Below are 24,993 nucleotides of genomic sequence, written 5' to 3' on the forward strand. Positions count from 1 at the left end.
CATCCGTCACAATCCGTCATTTTGGACAAGAAACGGATCCTGCAAATGTGCCCGCAGGATGCGTTTTTTGCCCATAGACTTGTATTGCCTACGGATCGTGACGGATGGCCACACGTCGCGTCCGTAGTGCACTGGATCAGTGTTTTGGCGGACCGTCAGCACAAAAAAAACCTTCAATGTAACGTTTTTTTGTACGTCGCATCTGCCATTTCTGACCGCGCATGCGTGGCCGTAACTCCGCCCCCTCCTCCCCAGGACATAAATTGGGCAGCGGATGCGTTGAAAAACTACATCCGCTGCCCACGTTGTGCACAATTTTCACAACGTGCGTCGGTATGTCGGGCCGATGCATTGCGACGGCCCCGTACCGACGTAAGTGTGAAAGAAGCCTAACCCTAAATTTAGCGCCAACCCTAACCCTAAATTTAGCCCTAACCCTAACCCTACCCCTACCCCTAGACCTAACCCTAGACCTAACCCCTAACCCTACCCCTAACCCTAATTTTAGCCTCAACTGCTCTTCTCCTGCCGGCCGGCAGATGGAGACAGATGGCGGGCGCACTGCACATGCGCCCGCCATTTTCTTTTGCCCAGAAGATGCCGGCGGCCAGGAGGAGCAGCAGGAGGATCCAGGGACACAGGTGAGTATGATAGGGTCCCCGAATCCCCCTATTTCTCTGTCCTCTGATGTGCGATCACATCAGAGGACAGAGAATTACACTTAGCTTTTTTTTTTTTTGTGGTCGCCGGTAAACAGTTAATTACCGGCGATCGCAAAACAGGGGTCGCTAAAACCGACCCCCGATCATGCTCTTTGGGGTCTCGGCTACCCCCGGCAGCCGAGACCCCAAAGATTTTCACGGGGCCGGCCGGCAGACGCACTGCGCATGCGCCCGCCATTTTCAAGATGGCGGCGCCCACCGGGAGCCACGAGGAGCATCGGGGGAGATAGGCAAGTATTGGGGGGCTACCTGGGACCCCTTTTCTCTATCCTCCGATGTGCGATCACATCGGAGGATAGAGAAATTAAAAAGAGATCGCGTTTTTTGGGGGTTTTTTTGCGATCGCCGGTAAACGGTTAATTACCGGCGATCGCAAATGCGGGGTGGGTTAAAAAAACCCCGAATCATGTTCTCTGGGGTCTCGGCTACCCCCGGCAGCCGAGACCCCGGAGAAAATCTGACTCTGGGGGGCGCTATTTACTTTTTCCACAGCGCCGTTAATTAACGGCGCTGTGGTTTAAGTACCCTTAGCGGCCGCCGTTAAAAGGCGTATCGGCGGTTGCTAAGGGGTTAAAAGATCTGTGTCCTGCCCATAGATCTTAACAGCTTATTTACATATTGAGAGAAATGGGTATTATTACCTACCGATAATTCGGTTTCCAGGAGTCCATCCTGACAGCACATTGGAGGACGTCCTCCTCCTCCTTGCAGGGACAGGAAACACAACACGAGAGGTTAAAAGGTCCCACTCCACCCCCTTTTCCTCAGTGTTTTGACAAGTACCACACCATGGATAGATATACTTTTGAAAACTTTATTTGACCAAACATATTACAGCATATGAACTGGCATGCATAGGGGGGGAAATAACGGTGCTGTCAGGATGGACTCCTGGAAACCGAATTATCGGTAGGTAATAATACCCATTTTCCAGGACGTCCCCCTGACAGCACATTGGAGAATACCAAAGAAAACTACGTTTAGGGTGGGACAACTGCTTGGAGAACTTTCCTCCCATAAGACATCTGCTGAGCTGCTACTACGTCTAGCTTATAGTGCTTACAGAACGTGTTTACTCTGGCCCAAGTTGCTGCCTTGCAAATCTGATCTAGTGACGCTCCTGCTCGCTCAGCCCATGATGCTGAAACAGCCCTAGTAGAGTGAGCTTTAATCCCTGTTGGGCACGCTATCCCTTCTGATGCGTAGGCTTTTGAAATTATAGTAGTAATCCATCTAGCTATAGATGCCTTGGAAGCTTTTTTACCTTTATTCTTACCTCCAAATAGGATAAAAAGATTAGAATCCTTCCTCCAGGAGCTAGTGGCCTCTAGATAGTTTAATACTGCATGCCTAACATCCAGGGAGTGTAAAGCCTGTTCTTTTTCATTAGAAGGGTTCTCACAAAAGGAAGGTAAAATTATTTCCTGATCTCGATTTTTTGCTGAAGCTATTTTTGGGATAAAAGCTGGGTCTAATTTTAGGATTATATGATCCTCTCTGACTTGAAGATATGGATCCTTAATTGATAGAGCCTGAATTTCCCCTACGCGTTTAGCTGTTGTAATCGCTACTAGGAAGGCCGTCTTCCAGGTACGAACTGAAATAGGCATGTCCTCCTCTAGAGAATAGGGATCTTTACATAGAGCCCTAAGGACTAAATTTAAGTCCCATGTGGGAGCTAGCTGTCTCAAGGTAGGCCGTAATCTTTGGATAGCCCTCACAAATCTGATTATCCAGGGGTGGGAAGCTAATGGATAATCCAGAAAAGTACTAGGGGCCGAGATCTGGACTTTAATTGTACCTGGCCTGAGCCCCAAGTCAAAGCCTGCCTGTAAGAATTTTAAGACTCTAGGAACATCTAAGACCCCCGGAATCACAGCTGACCCGCCACTTCCCATACAAAATTTTTTCCAGATTTTGTGGTAGATGGCTGAGGTGACAGGCTTCCTACTAGCCTGGATGGTTGTAATTACTTCATCTGAAAGACCTCTGGATTTCAAGATGTCCCTCTCAGGATCCATGCTGATAGATGCAGTCTCTCCGGGTTTTGGTGTAAAACAGGCCCTTGATGAATTATATCCTTCCATAACGGGAGTATGATAGGGTCTTCCGTTGCCATGGCCCCCAACAATGGGAACCAACTTCTCTTTGGCCAGAATGGTACAATCGTCAGCACTGTTGCCTGGTCTTCCTGAATCTTCCTGAGCACTACTGGAATTAGTGCTATTGGTGGAAATGCGTAAGACAGAGGTTCGCTCCATGCTTGACTTAAGGCGTCGACTGCTTCCGGCATGTCTAGAGGGTTGAGGGAATAAAATCTGGGAACCTTTGAATTTTTCCTTGTGGCGAATAAATCTATCCTGGGCGTTCCCCAACGGTGGCAAAGAATTTGGAACATTTCTTGACTTAGTTCCCATTCGGTTGGAGAAACTTTCTTTCTGCTTAGATAGTCGGCTAGTATGTTCTGTGACCCTTCTAGATGCACTGCTGTTATAGATAAGACAACGTCTTCTGCCCAGGCAAATATTCTCTGCGCTAGACCTTGAAGCGCTTTGTGTTTGGAACCTCCCTGATGCCTCAAAAAGGATACCGCTGTTACATTGTCGGATAGGATTTTTACATGTTTGTCCTTTAGGCGTGAACGGTTTCTTCTGAGAGCTTCCCAGACTGCGTATAATTCTCTGTAATTTGACGACATCTGACTGATCTCCTCGGGCCACTTGTCCTGAAAGAATTTTCCTTCCAGGTGCGCTCCCCATCCCCACTGACTTGCATCTGTGGTGATTATCACACAAGGGGTTGATATCCAAGGGATGCCCTTTTTTAGATTGTAGTCCTGGATCCACCATCGTAGTGATCTTCTTGTCTTCATTGATAGCTCTAGCCTCTTGTCTAATGTGGAACGACGTCGATCCCATACCATGAGTATCTGTTCTTGTAAAGGCCTTGAGTGAGCCTGAGCCCATCTGACACACGGAATGCATGCTGTCATCTTCCCCAAGACTTTCATAGCTGCTCTTATCGTCACTGGACTTCTTTGGAATTCTAAGATCATCTTTTTTAATGAGGTTCGTTTGTCCCTTGGTAAGAAGGACTGCCTGGTTGTAGAATCCAAGAGTACTCCTAGAAATATCTTCTGGGATTCTGGCTTTAAATGTGACTTTTTCCTGTTGACCACCCATCCTATTTCCTCTAATACTGCTATGACCCGATCTCTGTGTTGTAGCAGAATGGCCCTTGGACGATTTTCTGGTTGTGGCACGATCAAGTATGGAATTATTGTTATTCCTTGGTTTCTTAAGAAAGCCACCACCTCTGCTACCAATTTGGTGAAAATTCTTGGGGCGGATGCTAGACCGAAAGGGAGGCATTGAAATTGGAAGTGGCAGGTCATGTCCGAGAAACTTACCGAGAATCTCAGAAGCTCCTGAGAAGAGAGATGTATCGGGACCTGATAATACGCACTCTTCAGATCGAGAGTGCACATTACCGAATCTTTGTTTATAAGATGAATGATGGACCTGATCGACTCCATTCTGAACCGTTTGGATTTGACGAAAACGTTCAGAGGTTTTAAATTTATTATTGTACGGGATTCCCCTGACGGTTTTGGAATAGAAAAAAGAGAGGAATAGTGACCTGCACCTATTTCTGGAGTAGGAACCCGAACTATAACCCCGGAGTCGAACAGTTTTTGTAGGTCTAGAAACATAGGGGAATCTTTGGCTAACATTGTTGGTAAGATACACCTTTGAGGTACGCGGGATGTTAACTCTATTCTCTAACCCTCTGAGATTATCTTGAGGACATAATCGTTGTCTGAGATCTGACTCCATTGTTTGAGGAAGAAACTTAATCTCCCGCCTATCCCTATGGCGTCATTGTTTCCTTGGTCTATAGCCAGAACCGAACAAGGAATTCCTACCCCTTCTATTCTGAGCGTAGGAACTCCTAAAAGATCCTCTACCTGATCTCCATTGTTCTCTATACTCTGGAAATCTGCGGGGGGGAGGGGGAGGGGGGAGAGGCCTCCTCCGAAAGGGCTGAAACTTCTTGGGTTTATCCTCGGGAAACCCTCTTTTACTATCAGCTGCTGACTCTAGGATGTCATCTAAAGCCTGACCAAATATTCTGGAACCTGAAAATGGAATGGCGCATAATTTATTTTTGGATGCATTATCCCCCGACCAAGATCTAAGCCAAATAGCCCTTCGTGTTGCATTGGACAAGGAGCTATTCCTAGCCGCAAATCTCACAGATTCAGCTGATGTATCTGCCATAAAGGCCGTGGCTGACTTAATGATAGGCAGAGAAGCAATTATATCCGCCCGTGAAGTCTTATTAATTAAATGTTCTTCCAGCTGTTCCATCCACAGGAACATGGATCTCGCTACAGAAGTAGCTGCGATGTTAGTTTTTATTAAAGCTGCTGAAGTCTCCCAGGCTCGACGTAAAAGGATATCCGCCTTGCGATCCATTGCATCCTTAAGACTAGATGAATCTTCGAAAGGTATGGATGTTTTCTTTGCCACCTTGGCTAAAGGGACATCTACCTTCGGAATCTCTTCCCATGTCTTGATCTCTTCTGAATCAAACGGAAGACGGTTTTTAAACTCTCTGGACATCACCAATCTTCGCTCCGCATCTTTCCATTCTTGCGAGATCATCTTACGTATGTGTTCACTCACCGGGAACACCGTCCGTTCCTGATATGTGAGCCCTCCGAACATCTGATCTTGTCTAGATCTCGGCTGTGGATCTTCTTTCACCTGCATAGTACGTCTGACCGCCTGGACCAGTTCTTCTGTTTCTTCAACTGGAAAGTAGTACCTCTTCCCTTCTTGTTCTTCTACTGGCAGTTCTTCTTCTTGATCAGAACCTCTATATTCTGATTCCGCCTCCGACGAACCATCCTGAACCTCCTGTTCTGGATCTTTCCTTGGTCTTTTACGAGCCGGGCCCGGACTGTACACTTCCCGTTGTGACATTGAAGCTAAGGAATTCTGGACCTCCTCCCGGATTATATTCCTCATTTCGGACAACATTGATGGTTGTTCTTCTCTGACAATTTTCTTAATACAAGAGCTGCACAGATCCTTCTTGTATGTTTCTGACAGTTTTGTGTTACAAAGAGAGCACCTCTTAGATTTAGTCAATACCTTGCCAGACTTTTTAGACTGAGGGAGGGGAGCTTGACTGGCCTCTTTATCCTAAATGTAAGAATAAGGACAAGAACGGCTCAGTGTGTGCAGGCGTATATTTGAGTACTCTGCGCATTGCGCACTTACCCCTATCTCCTCATTCCTGTTCTCCATATCTTCTGTGGAGAAATACTACTATAAGTACATGATCTCATATGATCCCATATGTATAAAAGGGATATAGCAGCGTCTGCTGCACTCACCCTTGGTCTCCGGCATGTCTGCAGCAGACTGCTCGCACGTCTGTCCTGCAGCAAATATTCTCCAGGGATTCACTCCGGCGCTCTCCTACCACCAGAGGAAGCGCTGGATAACCATCTGCGAGTGCCCTGAGCCTTGCGCCCTTAAAGCTGCATACTTCCGCGTTCCACCAGGTGGAACGCACGCCGAGATGGCCCCGTCCCCGGATGTGACGTCACCTTACCTGCGCCTGACACCGGACGTACTGCACTCGGTCTAACAATCCTACTTCCGCGTTCCACTCAGTGGAACGCACGCTGCTGCCGCTGGCGCCGGACCTCTTGCGGCGCCTCTTCTCCTGGCGCCCGAACCGAGAGCCCCCCACCGGGAGGAAGCGGTTCGACCCAGGAGCTCGTCCGCTCGACTGGTCTTTTGGCAGAGGGACTCCCCACCGGGAAGTTTCTGCCTGGGGCTTAGTGATGCGGGGAAAGGATATTGGCGTTAGCCGCACGATCCCCCGAGCCCTCCGGACTGGTGAGTCTTCCCGCTTGTATAGCGCTGTATCCTCTCGTGTGTCCCTCCATGCAGGGACAGGAAAAACACTGAGGAAAAGGGGGTGGAGTGGGACCTTTTAACCTCTCGTGTTGTGTTTCCTGTCCCTGCAAGGAGGAGGAGGACGTCCTCCAATGTGCTATAGTCCAAAGGAAGATGAACAGCGCTCCAGCCGGGTGTCGCGGTATCAAAAAAGGAAACTTTATTGGTCCATGTAAAAGCTTCCTTTTTTGATACCACGACACCCGGCTGGAGCGCTGTTCATCTTCCTTTGGACTATTGTACATATCCAGGTTGGTTCCCTGGACAAGGAACGAGCGCCCGTTTGTGTGAGTGCTGTCAGCCCGATCTTTTGTCCTCCAATGTGCTGTCAGGGGGACGTCCTGGAAAATGTGGCTTTGTCTGGAGTAAAACATTGGATCACAGATATCAAAATTTCATTTTATTCAGCTTCCTACGACTTACATGCCCTTACAGAAGGCTTAGGAGGGGTGTCATACTGACAGATTCCCTTTAAAGTGGATTTTTCATGGAACATTTATGTGAGACAGTCAAACACGCAGCGTCCAGATGTTACAGCATAGTGGAGGGGATTTAATGAAATCCTGTCTCCACTATGTGTGGTAACACGCACGCGGCGGCCCTGTGACTCCGGACATGCGGCGCGTCTTTTAAGATCGCAGCATGTCCGTATACCTTGCGGTGATGCTGCGGCGACGCAAGGTATAACACAGGGCCCTATGCATGGGGTGCGATGAACCCGGATGTGTGCTATGAACACATCCGGCATCATCGCGTCCCAGAAGGGGGCAGAGCTTAGCGCAGAGCGGGTTTGCCGCTCCGACGAAACCACCGGCCATCCTGATCTTGGACACATACCCTAATACTTTCCCATTTGGGCAGAGGGGACTGAGCTTGCACTGTATGCTAATCACCTGGTTAGCACTACAATAGAATAGTGTTCAGTGATTGCATTAGCACAATAACAACAAAGCAGAGCATCTTAGGGTACCATGATGTCGATCGCTGCAGCGTCGCTGTTTGGTCGCTAGAGAGCTGTCACACAGACAGCTCTCCTGCGACCAACGATCCCGAAGTCTCCTCGTAACCAGGGTAAACATCGGGTTACTAAGCGCAGGGCCGCGCTTAGTAACCCGATGTTTACCCTGGTTACCAGCATAAACGTAAAAAAAAAAAATTACATACTTACATTCCATGTCTGTCCCCCGGCGCTGTGCTTTCCTCTGCACTGTCAGCGCCGGTCAGCCGTAAAGCAGAGCGGTGACGTCACCGCTGTGCTTTCTGGCTGGCCGGCGCTGACACAGGATGCAGGAGGAGTGCAGAGAAGCACAGCGCTGGGGACAGACAGCTGAAGGCAAGTATGTAGTGTTTTTTTTTTTTTACGTTTACGCTGGTAACCAGGGTAAATATCGGGTTACTAAGCGTGGCCCTGCGCTAAGTAACCCGATGTTTACCCTGGTTACCAGTGAAGACATCGCTGAATCGGCATCACACACGCCGATTCAGCGATGTCAGCGGGAGATCCAGCGACGAAATAAAGTTTCAGACGATCTGCTACGACGTACGATTCTCAGGGTCCCTGATCGCAGTAGCGTGTCAGACACAGCGAGATCGTAACGATATCGCTGGAACGTCACGGATCGTGCCGTCCTAGCGATCAAAGTGCCACTGTGTGACGGTACCCTAATATATGATGTCTGAAAGGTGGCCCCCTATGGGCCTAACCCGGGGCCCTTGCAAACTTATATGGTTTAGTTGCCTTCCTCAGAATATTACATCAGGAATTACAGTACAACCATAAAATAAAAAATACAAATTAATTCCTTTCTTTCCCTCCTCTATGAGGCACTGCAAGATCTTGACCATCTCCATATATTTTAAATATAACAAACCATGGAAGAGGTTTAAGATTTTTTTGCATTAGAATCTGTTACGGCTACATTTATACATCTGTCAAAAATTACTTTTGTTTTTTCGAGTGCATCATTGATTTTTGTCAGTTTTAAAAACAGAAAGCACATTGATGGGAGAAATGGATGTGTAAGTAAAGGTCTTGGCCGGATTCACGCACCCGTGCTTTGCGATATCCCAACTTGTACTTTAAAAAGTCTCATGTACTCATGCCCAGGTCAGGACGCCCATGGCTGCTCTGGGTGTGTGAATCTGGCCTAAGTAAAAAGATAAATACGGTGTTTCTCACAAAATTAGAATATCATCAAAAAGTTAATTTATTTCAGTTCTTCAAGACAAAAAGTGAAACCCATATTATATGGAGTGATTACAGAGTGATCTATTTCAAGTGTTTTTTGTTATTGTTGATGATTTATGGCTTACAGCCAATGAAAACCCAAAAGTCATTATCTCAGTAAATCACAGTAATTAACAAAAAAAAACACCTGCAAAGGCTTCCTAAGCATTTAAAAACTTACCTTCGGCTAGGTTTACACAGTATTTGCTGCTGATAGGACCCTGCGTACAGCTGCGGCCAATCCGCAGCGGCCAGATGTTACAGCATAGTGGATGGGATTTTATGAATACGCAGGTGGCAAATCTGCGTATATACACATGCGGCGCATGCTTATAGACCACAGCATGCCTATTTATCTTGCGGAGACGCTCGGTCTCCACAAGATAAATTACACAGTCTATGTATAGGATGAGGTGATTCCACACGTACAAAAGTCGACGGTGCTTTGGACAGATCTGCGTCCAAAGTGCTGCAAACACTGAACGTAGAAACAGCCTTAGTCTGCTTAAGTAGGCTCCACAATCATGGCGAAGACTGCTGACAGATGTCCAGAAGGCAGTCATTGACACACACCACAAGGAGGGTAAGCCACAAAAGGTCATTGCTAAAGAAGCTGGCTGTTCACAGAGTGCTGTATCCAAGTTGGAAAGTTGAGTGGAAGGAAAAAGTGTGGTAGAAAAAGGTGCACAAGCAACTGGGATAAAAGCAGCCTTGAAAGGATTGTTAAGAAAAGACCTTTCAAACATTTTGGGGAGATTCACAAGCAGTGGACTGCTGCTGGAGTCATTACTTTTAGAACCACCACACACAGACGTATCCAGGACATTTCTTGCGTCACGCCACTCATGACCAATAGACAACGCCAGAAGCGTCTTACCTGGGCAAAGGAGAAAAAGAACTGGACTGTTGCTCGGTGGTCCAAGGTTTTGTTTACAGATGGAAGTAAATTTTGCATTTCATATGGAAAATTAAGGTCCCAGAGTCTGGAGGAAGAGTGGAGAGGCACACAATCCAAGCTGCTTGAGGTCTAGTGTCAAGTTTCCATAATCAGTGATGGTTTGGGGAGCCATGTCATCTGCTGGTGTAGGTCCACAGTGTTTTATCAAGACCACAGTCAGCTCAGCAGTCTACCAGGATATTTTAGAGCACTTCATGCTTCCCTCTGCCAACAAGCTTTTTGGCGATGGAAATTTAATTCTCCAGCAAGACTTGGCACCTGTCCCCGCTGCCAAAAGTACAAATACTTGGATTAAAAACAACAGTATCACTGTGCTTGAGTGGCCAGCAAAACTTGCCTGATCTTAACCCCATAGAATCTATAGGGTATGGTCAAGAGGAAGATGAGAGACACCAGACCCAACAATGCAGACGTGCTGAAGACTGCTATCAAAGTAACCTGGGCTTCCATAACACCTCAGCAGTGCCACAGGCTTATCTCCATGCCACGCAGAAATTGATGCAGTAATTGATTCACAATGAGCCCCGAGCAAGTATTGAGTGCATTTACTAAACATACATTTCAGATTTTAAAACAGTTTTTCAAGCTGGTGTTATAAAGTATTCTAAATTACTGAGATAATGACTTTTGGGTTTTCATTGGCTGTAAGCCATAATAATCAACATTAACAGAAAAACTATTTTTGTATTGATCAACTGAAATAAATTAACTTTTTGATGATATTCTAATTTTGTGAGAAGCACCTGTAGAAATGAATGGCGAAAACAACAGCCACAGATACAAGCACCTGTAGAAATTAAAGGGAACCTGTCACCCCCCAAAATTGATGGTGATGTAAGCTCACCGTCATCAGGGGCTTATCTACAGCATTCTGTAATGCTGTAGATAAGCCGCCGATGTTGCCTGAAAGAGGAGAAAAATAGTTTATATTATACTCACCCAGGGGCGGTCCCGCTGCGGTCTGGTCAAATGGGTGTCTCAGGTCCGCTCCGGCGCCTCCTATCTTCATTCCATGACGTCCTCTTCTGGTCTTCACGCCGCGGCTCCTGCGCAGGCGTACTTTGTCTGCCCTGTTGAGGGCAGAGCAAAGTACTGCAGTGTGCAGGCGCCGGAAAGGTCAGAGAGGCCAAGTACCTGCAGCATATAAGAGCTACACTTAAATAAATACAGGTTTTATTCAGTTAGGCAATGGCTAAACATCCAAAAGTATCCTTAAACTCAACTACAAGCTTTGGAGCGTGTTCACACAAGCTAGGTTTGTTTAACCCCTTAATGACAGCTAATACGCCTTTTAACTGACCTTACATATAATAGAATAGCCTCCCCATACAGGTAACAATCCTGCATCTGTCAGTTGTACACTATAGCTGACAACTTTCTGTATCAGCCACGATCAGTGTTTGCACCGTCCAAATCTGTTTAACCCCTTAGATGCTGCTGTCAATAGTGACTACATCATTATAAATGGTTAACAGAGTGTGGGGGCTTCCTCTTTATCCAAATTGGTGCCCTCAGATCATGATTGTGTGGTCCTGATGTTTGCCATGGCAGTTCATGACCAAATAGCGGCCTTAGAGTCTGTCGGCTGTTGTAACCTGTTCAGAAGTTAGAGACATTTAGGTGGTAAATATACACATTTTCATTTCTATCATGCCACTTTGCATTAATTCCTGTAAAGCACCTGAAGGGTTAATAAACTACCTGACAGCAGTTTTTGATATGTCAGGGGGTGCTGTTTTTAAAATGGTATCACATTTGGGGGTTTCCCAATATATGAGACCCCTAAAGGCACTTCAAACATGGATAAGTCCCTAAAAAAATAAATTTAGTAAATTTCCTTGAAAAAATGAAAAATTGCTGCTACATTTTTAATCCTCCTAAAATGCTAAAAAAATAAAATAACATTTTACAAATGGTGCTGATGTAAAGCAGACATGTGGGAAATGTTATTTATTAATGGTTTGCTGTGGTATGACTATCTGGATTAAAGGGATAATCATTCAAATTTTGAAAATTGCTAATTTTTTAACATTTTTCTCAAATTTTTGATATTTTTTATAAATAAACACAAAACATATTGACCTAAATTTACCATTATCATAAAGTATAATGTGTCACGAAAAAAACATTCTCAAAATCACTGGGATTTGTTGAAGCGTTGCAGAGTTATTACCACATAAAGTGACACTGGTCAGATTTCAAAAATTTGGCTCCGTCACTAAGGGGTTAAATTTCTGCTATTTAGAATTTACTCAGTTTATCTGAATTTATCAGCTTTTAGAAGAATGCATATACTGTCAGTGAGATGTCTGTATCCAGGATGGACTCCACACTGACCAATGTAAGTTAATATGGTGGTGAACAAGTGATTATCCAAAATGGGGTGTGGGGGGGGGGGGGGGGATTACAGCATTCACTAGCCAGGTCCATTTTGCAGCCGAAACAATATTCATTTCAATAGGAGTAAGCACTGGGCAATGAAGTGGATGAGTACACAGAACTGTATCTCCGGACCCGACCACTCTAAGAATGTAAGTTTTTTTCCAAGTTTTTGTTGGCTTGTAAAAAAAGTGTGGCTTTTTTTTGATAAAGAAAAACCAAGACAAAAAAAAAAAAGACACTTTTTATTCTGTGTTTTTTTACTTTAGGCAATTTCTTCCTATAAAGAAGTCTATGGGAACTGTTAAAACAAGACACACTCAGAGCATGCAGAATTTTGAAAAAAAAAATGATAAATCACTATGGACCCAAAGAAACGTACCAAAAGAAAAAAAAGAAAAAAAAAAAAAAAAGTACAATAGAACATATGCACTGTCAGTAGTGGGTATCATGTTTCCCCTTTGACTTCCAGCTAACTTCTATAAAACTCGCCAGGTTGTGGAAATGAATGAGGCAGCCACGAAAAATTCTGCAATGTGAACATACTCTAAAGGCAAATAGACATAATACTTGCTAGCATATGGTGGCTGCTGCCCAAATACAAAGCGCGGAGCTAATGGGTGAAATGACTGTAGGGATCTGGTGTTAGGACTCACAGAGAAGACACACTACTAGCTGTCAGAGAAAAGAGCTGGGGACAGAAACCTAAGCAGGATCATGGATTACTTGGCAATTACTTGTACTACTGCACATGTAGGTTTCTGGTCTCCTCATTCAGAGTCCATAGGGCGGCACATTCTGATAGCAGCGGACACATCTCCTAATCCGGCTGGTAAACACAGGCTTGTACACAATGGGGCACAAGAAACCCATTATACATCTCCATATTTTTGGACTAATAAGTAATTATGATTTCTTTTTAGTCCTTTTCTTCATTCTTTTTAGTACATACCGCACTAAATAACCGTGGTATAGTGTCATAAATGGCTCCATCCACCTCTGGCAAGGACAGATAATATTTACCTCCTCCTGCCAGGTTCATATACAATTAAATTGCTCTACGCCACTGTTACATTGTAACGTGATGCGAGTGAATGAGGCCACCGTGCAGAAAGTGAGTCCCAAAAATGTAGAACCAGTTGGATTTTTCACAACTTGCTTGTCACAGTCCCAACACCTCGTGGGTCACAATGGGATTCTATTTACCTGGATGAAGATGTGGCATCGGATCTATGGCCTTGCACTTTGTAGCACCTGCTTTAGGGCACACCATCGCCATTCCCCAATATTAGGCTACTAGCTATTGAACCCGTTCTACGCCCAGGTGGCGAGCATTTATATTGGTATATGGTCTCCATCCTGGTATGTGCTGCTCCATCCTGCGCCCCCATTCTGACATGTGCTGCACCCATCCTGCGTCCCCATCCTGCGTCCCCATCCTGCGTCCCCATCCTGTCATGTGCAGCTCCCATCCTGCGCCCCCATCCTGACATGTGCTGCTCCCATCCTGACATGTGCTGCTCCCATTCTGACATGTGCTGCTCCCATCCTGCGCCCCCATTCTGACATGTGCTGCACCCATCCTGCATCCCCATCCTGCGTCCCCATCCTGTCATGTGCTGCTCCCATCCTGCGCCCCCATTCTGACATGTGCTGCTCCCATCCTGCGCCCCCATTCTGACATGTGCTGCTCCCATCCTGCGCCCCCATTCTGACATGTGCTGCCCCCATCCTGCGCCCCCATTCTGACATGTGCTGCCCCCATCCTGCGCCCCCATTCTGACATGTGCTGCTCCCATCCTGCGCCCCCATTCTGACATGTGCTGCTCCCATCCTGCGCCCCCATTCTGACATGTGCTTTTCCCATCCTGCGCCCCCATTCTGACATGTGCTGCTCCCATCCTGCGCCCCCATTCTGACATGTGCTGCTCCCATCCTGCGCCCCCATTCTGACATGTGCTGCTCCCATCCTGCGCCCCCATTCTGACATGTGCTGCACCCATCCTGCGTCCCCATCCTGTCATGTGCTGCTCCCATCCTGCGTCCCCATCCTGTCATGTGCTGCACCCATCCTGCATCCACATCCTGTCATGTGCTACTCCCATCCTGCGTCCCCATCCTGTCATGTGCTGCTCCCATCCTGCGCCCCCATCCTGTCATGTGCTGCTCCCATCCTGCGCCCCCATTCTGACATGTGCTGCTCCCATCCTGCGCCCCCATTCTGACATGTGCTGCACCCATCCTGCGTCCCCATCCTGTCATGTGCTGCTCCCATCCTGCGTCCCCATCCTGCGTCCCCATCCTGTCATGTGCTGCTCCCATCCTGTCATGTGCTGCTCCCATCCTGTCATGTGCTGCTCCCATCCTGCGCCCCCATTCTGACATGTGCTGCTCCCAACCTGTGCCACCGTTCTTTAATTTGCTGCTCCCATCCATATGCCCCATACGCTGCTCCATTATGGTTTATGGCCCCCATAAGATGCTCCATAGTATATGCCCCCGTACACTGCTCCATAAAGGTTTATGGCCCCCATAAGATGCTCCATAGTGTATGCCCCCGTACACTGCTTCATAAAGGTTTATGGCCCCCATAAGATGCTCCATACTATATGCCCCCGTACACTGCTCCATTATGGTTTATGGCCCCATAAGATGCTCCATTGTATTATATGCCCCGTATGCTGCTGCAATATATAAAAAAAAAAAAAATACCATACTCACCTATCATCGCTGGGCGCCGAGTGCTGGGGGGCCTGAGCAGGCGGGGACACCGGCGCGCTGTGGGGGTCAGGTGCCGGTATCACCGCCAGCTCAGGCCCCCCAGCACTTACTATATTCACCTGGCCCCGTTCCACCGCTGCGCGCCGGCATCTTCCCGGTCCTCTGGCTGTGACTGGTCAGTCAGAGGGCGGCGCCGGCGCGCATTAAGCGCGTCATCGCGCCCTCTGAACTGAAGGTCACAGGCCGAGGACCGGGAAGATGGCGGCGCGCAGCGGTGGAACGGGGACAGGCGAATAAAGCCGATACTTACCCTCCTGGCGGTCCCTGCTTCTCTGTTGGAGATCGCGGTGTGCGTTCAGTTTACGCATACCGCGATCTCCTGGGAGCGTCACTCTGAGGCCCAGACTGCGCCGGCGCTTGCGCAGTCTATAAAGGCTTCGGACAGAGTGACGCTCCCAGCGTTATATTATAGATGTGCACACGTTGCAGATTTCCTGCGGATCCGCAGTGTTTTTTTCTGCGCAGAAACGCTGCAGATCCGCAAGTGATTTACAGTACAATGTAAATCAATGGCAAAAAAAAATGCTGTGCACACTTTACGGAAAATTACACAAGGAAAACGCAGCGGATTAAAAGAAGGAGCATGTCAATTATATAAGTATATATAAGTATATAAGGGGACAATACAAATATCTCGCTGAGGATCTGTTTATACCAAGGAAGGTGACGGGCACAAGGGGGCATTCTTTGCGTCTGGAGGAGAGAAGGTTTTTCCACCAACATAGAAGAGGATTCTTTACTGTTAGGGCAGTGAGAATCTGGAATTGCTTGCCTGAGGAGGTGGTGATGGCGAACTCAGTCGAGGGGTTCAAGAGAGGCCTGGATGTCTTCCTGGAGCAGAACAATATTGTATCATACAATTAGGTTCTGTAGAAGGACGTAGATCTGGGGATTTATTATGATGGAATATAGGCTGAACTGGATGGACAAATGTCTGTTTTCGGCCTTACTAACTATGTTACTATGTAATTCTTTGTGCCAAACTGCAGCGTTTCTGCACCCATTCCATAAGAGAAATCTGCAGGGGTAAAAACGCATGAAAGCCGCAGGGGTAAAAACGCATGAAATCCGCACAGAATCCACAGCAAATCAGCAACAAAAACACGCAGATTTTGACCTGCGTTTTCTGCCAAGAGATGCAGAATCCGCACAGAAGATTCCACAGGCAAATCCGCAACGTGTGCACATAGCCTTCCTGGTACGAGCAGGATGGCTATGTCACGGCATAACTGATTTGCATACTTGCCGTCACATGCTGACTAGTGAATTGAGAGAAGACTAGTCTAGTCAGTACTTGTCTGCAAGTGTACAAATCACATTTATGCGGAAACTTAGCCATTCTGTTCCTACCAGGAATACTGGGGAATCCCAACAGTGTGTTCACCACTCACTGTCAGGATTGACCAAGTCAGCAGTCAGAGTGACTGCAAACTTTTATTCTGACCCTGGAGAACCCCTTTAAATCAAATTCAAATTTTACATTCTCAAAATACAGAGCTGTGTTTTGAATGACCATTTCTCTGTACTTATTTCTTTTAAGGATATTTAAAGGGGTTGTCCACTACTAGGACAACCCCTTCTTAAATTAAATGTTCGGCCTCATTCAAATAATAAAGCCTATACTCACCTCCAGTGCCAGCTCAGTTCCAGCGGTGTCGATACTTGCGGTCCCGGGGCTGTGATGTGGTGTTATGACACATCACGTAAACACATCATGTCTGGTAAATTGGCGCTAGTGTCACTGTTTCTGCCTTCCGACAAACTGAACACGAAGAGGAAGTCCGGGAACAGCTGCAGCCCCAGCTTCCTCTTCATGTTCAGTTTGTCCGAAGGCCGAGACAGCGACACTAGCGCTGATTGGGACAAAGCCCCGTGGAGAGCGAGAGCCGACAGCGCGGAAATGGTGCTGGCATGGGAGGGAAATATAGGCTTTATTATTATTATTATTATTATCGGGGCTGAACATTTAGTTTAAGAAGGGGTTGTCCTAGAAGTGAACAACCCCTTTATCCGAGCATGCTCGTGTGCTAACTGAGCGTCTTCAGTGTGCTCTAAAAATATGTTCAAGTCCCTGGGACAGCATGTCTTGCGTCTGTCGAACAGCCATGTGACATGCAGCCGTGGGACTCGAACATAGTTTTGAAGTCAATCGGTTAGTACCGGAGCATGCTGGATATGAGTGAGAGAGACCTAGTTAGCAAGCAGAATGTGCACAAGGTATTACAGTGGCACGGAAGTTACCGTAATTTTATGAAATGTCATCAGTCCCCAGAGGAACACAATGGGTGCAGATTTGACATTTCTAGGTTGGAATGAAACCTATGCTTATCTGCTAGATTGCGCCGTATATGAGAATCGCAGGAACATCTAGACCATGTGGTGCCAGCTCCTAGAATAAAGCAGAACCTCTGACCTGAGCGGCGGCTGCCAGCACCTACCCTACAGCAGAACCTCTGCCCTAAGCGGCAGCTACCAGCACCTACCATACAGCAGAATCTCTGCCCTGAGTGGTGGCTGCCAACACCTACCCTACAGCAGAACCTCTGCCCTGAGCGGTGGCTGCCAGCACCTACCATACAGCAGAACCTATGCCCTGAGTGGTGGCTGCCAGCACCTACCCTACAGCAGAACCTCTGCCCTGAGCGGTGGCTGCCAGCACCTACCATACAGCAGAACCTATGCCCTGACAGGTTGCCAGCACCTACCCTACAACAGAACCTCTGCCCTGAGCGGTGGCTACCAGCACCTACCCTACAGCAGAACCTCTGCCCTGACAGGAGGCGGCCAGCACCTACCATACAACAGAACCTCTGCCCTGAGCGGCGGCTACCAGCACCTAGTGTACAGCAGAACCTCTGCCCTGAGCGGCGGCTACCAGCACCTAGTGTACAGCAGAACCTCTGCCCTGAGCGGTGGCTACCAGCACCTAGTGTACAGCAGAACCTCTGCCCTGAGCGGTGGCTACCAGCACCTAGTGTACAGCAGAACCTGTGCCCTGAGCGGTGGCTACCAGCACCTAGTGTACAGCAGAACCTCTGCCCTGAGCGGTGGCTACCAGCACCTATCATACAGCAGAACCTCTGTCCTGAGCGGTGGCTACCAGCACCTACCATACAGCGGAACCTCTGTCCTGAGCGGTGGCTACCAGCACCTACCATACAGCGGAACCTCTGCCCTGAGCGGTGGCTATCAGCACCTACCCTACAGCAGAACCTCTGCCCTGAGCGGTGGCTATCAGCACCTACCCTACAGCAGAACCTGTGCCCTGACAGGAGGCTGCCAGCACCTAGTATACAGCAGAACCTCTGCCCTGAGCGGTGGCTATCAGCACCTACCCTACAGCAGAACCTCTGCCCTGAGCGGTGGCTATCAGCACCTACCCTACAGCAGAACCTCTGCCCTGAGCGGTGGCTATCAGCACCTACCCTACAGCAGAACCTGTGCCCTGACAGGAGGCTGCCAGCACCTAGTGTACAGCAGAACCTCTGCCCTGAGCGGTGGCTATCAGCACCTAGTGTACAGCAGAACCTCTGCCCTGAGCGGTGGCTACCAGCACCTAGTGTACAGCAGAACCTCTGCCCTGAGCGGTGGCTATCAGCACCTAGTGTACAGCAGAACCTCTGCCCTGAGCGGTGGCTACCAGCACCTACCCTACAGCGGAACCTCTGCCCTGAGCGGTGGCAATCAGCACCTACCATACAACGGAACCTCTGCCCTGAGCGGTGGCTATCAGCACCTACCCTACAGCAGAACCTCTGCCCTGAGCGGTGGCTATCAGCACCTACCCTACAGCAGAACCTCTGCCCTGAGCGGTGGCAATCAGCACCTACCATACAGCGGAACCTCTGCCCTGAGCGGTGGCAATCAGCACCTACCATACAGCAGAACCTCTGCCCTGAGCGGTGGCTACCAGCACCTACCATACAGCAGAACCTCTGCCCTGAGCGGTGGCTATCAGCACCTAGTGTACAGCAGAACCTCTGCCCTGAGCGGTGGCTATCAGCACCTACCCTACAGCAGAACCTGTGCCCTGACAGGAGGCTGCCAGCACCTAGTGTACAGCAGAACCTCTGCCCTGAGCGGTGGCTATCAGCACCTACCCTACAGCAGAACCTCTGCCCTGAGCGGTGGCTATCAGCACCTACCCTACAGCAGAACCTCTGCCCTGAGCGGTGGCTATCAGCACCTACCCTACAGCAGAACCTGTGCCCTGACAGGAGGCTGCCAGCACCTAGTGTACAGCAGAACCTCTGCCCTGAGCGGTGGCTACCAGCACCTAGTGTACAGCAGAACCTCTGCCCTGAGCGGTGGCTATCAGCACCTAGTGTACAGCAGAACCTCTGCCCTGAGCGGTGGCTACCAGCACCTACCCTACAGCGGAACCTCTGCCCTGAGCGGTGGCAATCAGCACCTACCATACAACGGAACCTCTGCCCTGAGCGGTGGCTATCAGCACCTACCCTACAGCAGAACCTCTGCCCTGAGCGGTGGCTATCAGCACCTAGTGTACAGCAGAACCTCTGCCCTGAGCGGTGGCTACCAGCACCTACCCTACAGCAGAACCTCTGCCCTGAGCGGTGGCAATCAGCACCTACCATACAGCAGAACCTCTGCCCTGAGCGGTGGCAATCAGCACCTACCATACAGCAGAACCTCTGCCCTGAGTGGCGGCTACCAGCACCTACCCTACAGCAGAACCTCTGCCCTGAGCGGTGGCAATCAGCACCTACCCTACAGCAGAACCTCTGCCCTGAGCGGTGGCAATCAGCACCTACCATACAGCAGAACCTCTGCCCTGAGCGGTGGCTACCAGCACCTACCATACAGCAGAACCTCTGCCCTGAGCGGTGGCTACCAGCACCTACCCTACAGCAGAACCTCTGCCCTGAGCGCTGGCAATCAGCACCTACCATACAGCAGAACCTCTGCCCTGAGCGGTGGCTACCAGCACCTACCATACAGCAGAACCTCTGCCCTGAGCGGTGGCTACCAGCACCTACCATACAGCAGAACCTCTGCCCTGAGCGGTGGCTACCAGCACCTACCCTACAGCAGAACCTCTGCCCTGAGCGCTGGCAATCAGCACCTACCATACAGCAGAACCTCTGCCCTGAGCGGTGGCTACCAGCACCTACCATACAGCAGAACCTCTGCCCTGAGCGGTGGCTACCAGCACCTACCCTACAGCAGAACCTCTGCCCTGAGCGGTGGCAATCAGCACCTACCATACAGCAGAACCTCTGCCCTGAGTGGCGGCTACCAGCACCTACCCTACAGCAGAACCTCTGCCCTGAGCGGTGGCAATCAGCACCTACCCTACAGCAGAACCTCTGCCCTGAGCGGTGGCAATCAGCACCTACCATACAGCAGAACCTCTGCCCTGAGCGGTGGCTACCAGCACCTACCATACAGCAGAACCTCTGCCCTGAGCGGTGGCTACCAGCACCTACCCTACAGCAGAACCTCTGCCCTGAGCGCTGGCAATCAGCACCTACCATACAGCAGAACCTCTGCCCTGAGCGGTGGCTACCAGCACCTACCATACAGCAGAACCTCTGCCCTGAGCGGTGGCTACCAGCACCTACCATACAGCAGAACCTCTGCCCTGAGCGGTGGCTACCAGCACCTACCCTACAGCAGAACCTCTGCCCTGAGCGCTGGCAATCAGCACCTACCATACAGCAGAACCTCTGCCCTGAGCGGTGGCTACCAGCACCTACCATACAGCAGAACCTCTGCCCTGAGCGGTGGCTACCAGCACCTACCCTACAGCAGAACCTCTGCCCTGAGCGCTGGCAATCAGCACCTACCATACAGCAGAACCTCTGCCCTGAGCGGTGGCTACCAGCACCTACCATACAGCAGAACCTCTGCCCTGAGCGGTGGCTACCAGCACCTACCATACAGCAGAACCTCTGCCCTGAGCGGTGGCTATCAGCACCTACCCTACAGCAGAACCTCTGCCCTGACAGGCGGCTATCAGCACCTACCATACAGCAGAACCTCTGCCCTGAGCGGTGGCTATCAGCACCTACCATACAGCAGAACCTCTGCCCTGACAGGCGGCTATCAGCACCTACCATACAGCAGAACCTCTGCCCTGAGCGGTGGCTATCAGCACCTACCATACAGCAGAACCTCTGCCCTGACAGGCGGCTATCAGCACCTCCAGCCATCCTTCCACCAGGTCACCTGGGATCAGCAGTTTCCAGAGCTGGCTCCCTGCGGAGGGCTGGAAAGTTTCGCCAAGTTTCAGCCCCCACCCCCTCCTGCCGGCTGACACCTGCGGGCACGGGCTGCTCACCTCACTCCTTGCCATCCGGGTACTCACTCCCAGCCATGCGGACAGGTTCTTGCTGTGGCTCTGTGGCGGCTGCTGAAGGAACCGGTCTCCTCTCATGTTCAGTGCTGCATGTGCCGCAGTCCTCCTCACAGCACAACCTGTCCCCGTGCACCGCACACAGCACTGCCGACCCCTCGCAGCCAAGTGTAGACTCCCCTGGGGCAAGCTTCCAGTGGCCCCTACCATTACCTACAGGGGGGAAAGGTCGCAGCCACTGCGCATGGTGTGAGCGCTGCTTGCGCTGTAGCTCTCGGCTCACACTGCCACTCCAGCGCCACAAGCTGCACCTGAGCTCAGGCTGGGGCTGCAGGCAAACTATAGGAAACGTGTGAGGATCATCCAAAGTGTGCTCACCTGTCCGGAGGAATGGTTTATTCGAAGTGCTGCAACTACAAGCTGGAAGTTTCAAAGCAAACAAGGAGGGAGGGGAGATTGCACCCTGCAGTGTCCTGGGCACAGGGTCCATTCATCAGCAGCACTAGCCCCACAGCTAGCTGAGCAGAAGAACTGGGCCACACTGTGACGGGGCAGTGTCTGCTATGTATCCGTGCCAGGGCTTGTTCTCTGCCTGGCGGGCTGGCATTTTGGGGGATATGCGGCATTTTGATTTGTTTGTTTTTTTCCCCAATGGAAGGTGGCAATTACGGCATTTCTTTTTCGGGTTTTACAGGGTAAGTTCACACAGGGCGTTTTTGTTGCGTTTGATGCTAATTTTCAGCCGCTTTTTACAGTACCAGCAAAGCCTATGAGAGTTCAGTAATCTCACGCGCACACATTGGGTTTTGTGTCAGCAGTCTTTTATGTAGTGTATGTTTTTTGCACAATGGAGCATGTCACTTCTTTCAGCGGTTTTTTTTCAGCATTTTTCACCCATTACTTGAATGGGTGATGAAAAAACGCAGGTATCAGGTTTTAGCACAAAAAATACAGCGACACCCGATGCTATAGAATAGGAGTTTTATTATTTTATAAAACACTAAACTTCATCAGTATGCACGAGAGACAAATCTAGCGTGCCAAAACCGCAAGAAAAAAAAATCGGATTTTATCTCTACAGCTTCTTTCCCACCAAGACATCAGGTTTTGCCTGCAGAAAAAAAAAAGCAGCAAAAACGCAATGTGTGAATACAGCCTTAGGTTGTAGGCCCGTAGGAAAAAATATCTAATAGTGCTGGACAAGCCCTTAGGCAGAAACCATGCTGATCCATAGTTGTCCATCAAGTGTCCTGGTGGCATGGCTGCAATCATTGAGGGTTAATAACCCTTCAGGCTCCAGAATGGGTGAATGGTCGGTTGGTCTTCTATTGTTAGAGTAGATACGACTACAATGTATCAACGCTACAGTCAAGCAATGAGGGAAAGTAAAAGAATTTTCCAGAAGTCGCTGGCAGGGGTTGCCAGTCTGGAGGTCTGAGTGTGTCGTGATACCCTGTGTTTCAATGGTTTGAATAAAGATGCATTGTAAACTGCCTAGACAGTGTATCCTTGCATCCTAGGTGTAATATGGACTGTGATATAGTCTATTAGTCTCCTACTTCCTGTTGGACACATGGTCATTAGCAGCAATAGACTGACTCACACCCTATTTGTTTGTATGTAAGCGTATTCTTAGAACGCTTTAGTCTGGCAAAACAAGGGAGGAAGTGACCTGTGATCACCAACTATTGTGAATGGTGGATTTTGTCCGCTATCTATAGATGTATTACCTCTCATTGTAATCTCTGTGACGATAATGAGACTGCTGAAAAGTTTCATGTAAACAGTAAGGCCGGGGTCACACGTGCGCAATGCGAGAAACTCGCGCATCAATACCCGGCACTCGGGACCGGAGTGTGCGTCTGCGTTGTATTTCTATGCAGCTGCACGCTCCGGTCCCGAGTGCCGGGTATTGATGTGAGAGACTCGTGCGAGTTTCTAGCATTCCACACACAAGTGTGACCCCGGCCTAAGTGTAAGTATAGCATAGGGCCCAGTGGCCACTATCTATTAAAAATATATATTTAAAGGGAATCTGTCACCGGGTTGTTATCTGGGAGTACCATGGTCTAGTGACAGAGACTTTGATTCCAGCGATGTATCACATACTGGGCTGCTTGCTGTTCTTTTGATAAAATAGTCATATTCTCTGCTGCAGATTTAGCAGTTCTTTGAATGCTGATTGCTGTAAAACTCCACGCACACTGTACATTGGCGGAAAGCTGCTAATCAGTGGTGGGGATGAGGTTCCACTGAGCAGGAGGACTACATGGCATGGGACAGCTAGTGATAATCTCCTGCTGATAAAAGTGATTTTTATCAAAACTACAGCAAGCAGCCTAGTAAGTGACACATCAATGGAATAAGGATTTCTGCTCCTACATTATGCTGCTCTCAAATTAAATATCAAAAACCTGGTGACAGTGGCTTTAACATATAAAACTAATATACACAATGGCTCATTTTCTGATGACACATTCCCTTTAGCATGAAAATACTATAATAGAGCTAGCCTGTTTTCTTACTGAGAGGTGGATCGGCCATTAGACTGAAGCATGACCTACTAACCCCAAGCTATCCAACTGTGTGGAAAATAAGATATTTTACGATTCTTTAGTTCCCAGCAGTCAGACAGTAATCAGTTTTGAAAGTCTATTGATTTAATCAGTGCGTGCCAATGTGCAGATTAAGTAAGCCCGCCCTACATGGCCTACATCGGCATTAATCTTCCGAGATCTCTAGATTATGCTTTAGATTCCATTTAAAATCCAGAGGTTTCCTGTATGTAAGGCTATGCTTTACAGTGGATGAAGCACGTCTGGATTTTTATTAATGCTAGTCTTAGCTTTATAATGTTAATTGACCTACTATCAAACTATCAGAAGGGATGGTCATTCATTTCAAATACAGTGATGGGATTACTATTGCATTTAAGGAATTTGCAGTTTGAGCCTCAGTACTCTTTTATAACCTCTTATGTTAAAATATGTCCGAACATTTCACAACCCTCGAGCTGTAGTGTTAAGAAAGTAGACTACAGCCTCATTCACATTGGAAAGCCATATGGTGCCCCCGAGAGGCGCTGTATTAAGCATTAACGGGAGTCTGACGTCAGAATTCTAAGCATATTAAGCTGACCCCTAGTGTCCATAATAAAGACCTATAAAAAGAGCATAATTGTATGAAAATACATTGTCGATAGTCATTTGGGTGTTACAGCTTTCCTTATGGTCATCCTGTTGAAATCCTGTGCATGCTGTGTCGCTGGAGCCACAGGTGTATACTTTTACACACCTCGGCCTTCAGACGCTTACGCTATGTGCACACGTTGCGGATTAGGCTTAGGAATTTCTGGTGCGGTTTCTGCCTCTCCTGGCAGAAAACGCACCTGCGGATTTGTCGCGTTTTTTTGTGCGGTTCCGCAGCATTTTTTGTGCGTTTTTGCTGCGGTTTTCTTGCGGATTTGCTGCGGTTTTTACCCCTGCGGTTTTCTATAATGGAATGGGTACAAAAACGCTGCAGATTCACAAAAAAGAAGTTACATGCTACTTCTTTTAAACCGCAGCGTTTCCGCAGCGAATTTTCCGCAAAGTGTGCACAGCATTTTTTTTCTCTCATTGATTTACATTGTA

At 48.6% G+C, this 24,993-nt stretch overlaps 1 protein-coding gene across 2 annotated transcripts in view; it reads right to left on the reverse strand.

Annotated features, from left to right (window-relative positions):
* Positions 1-24,993, reverse strand: part of TJP2 (tight junction protein 2) — a 180,351-nt gene that overhangs the window by 109,177 nt on the left and 46,181 nt on the right. The window contains exon 1 of one of the 2 annotated variants that reach the window (XM_069763665.1): positions 21,347-21,516. The exons of the other annotated variant lie outside the window; for it this stretch is intronic. Within the exon in view, the coding sequence (XP_069619766.1) occupies positions 21,347-21,442 (96 nt within the window). The 5' untranslated portion in view covers positions 21,443-21,516. Of the gene's footprint in view, positions 1-21,346; positions 21,517-24,993 lie in introns of those variants that run through there. 2 annotated transcript variants of the gene reach the window in all.

The sequence above is a fragment of the Ranitomeya imitator genome, chromosome 1 (assembly GCF_032444005.1).
Source record: "Ranitomeya imitator isolate aRanImi1 chromosome 1, aRanImi1.pri, whole genome shotgun sequence".
In the NCBI taxonomy this organism is placed as follows: Eukaryota; Metazoa; Chordata; class Amphibia; order Anura; family Dendrobatidae; genus Ranitomeya; species Ranitomeya imitator.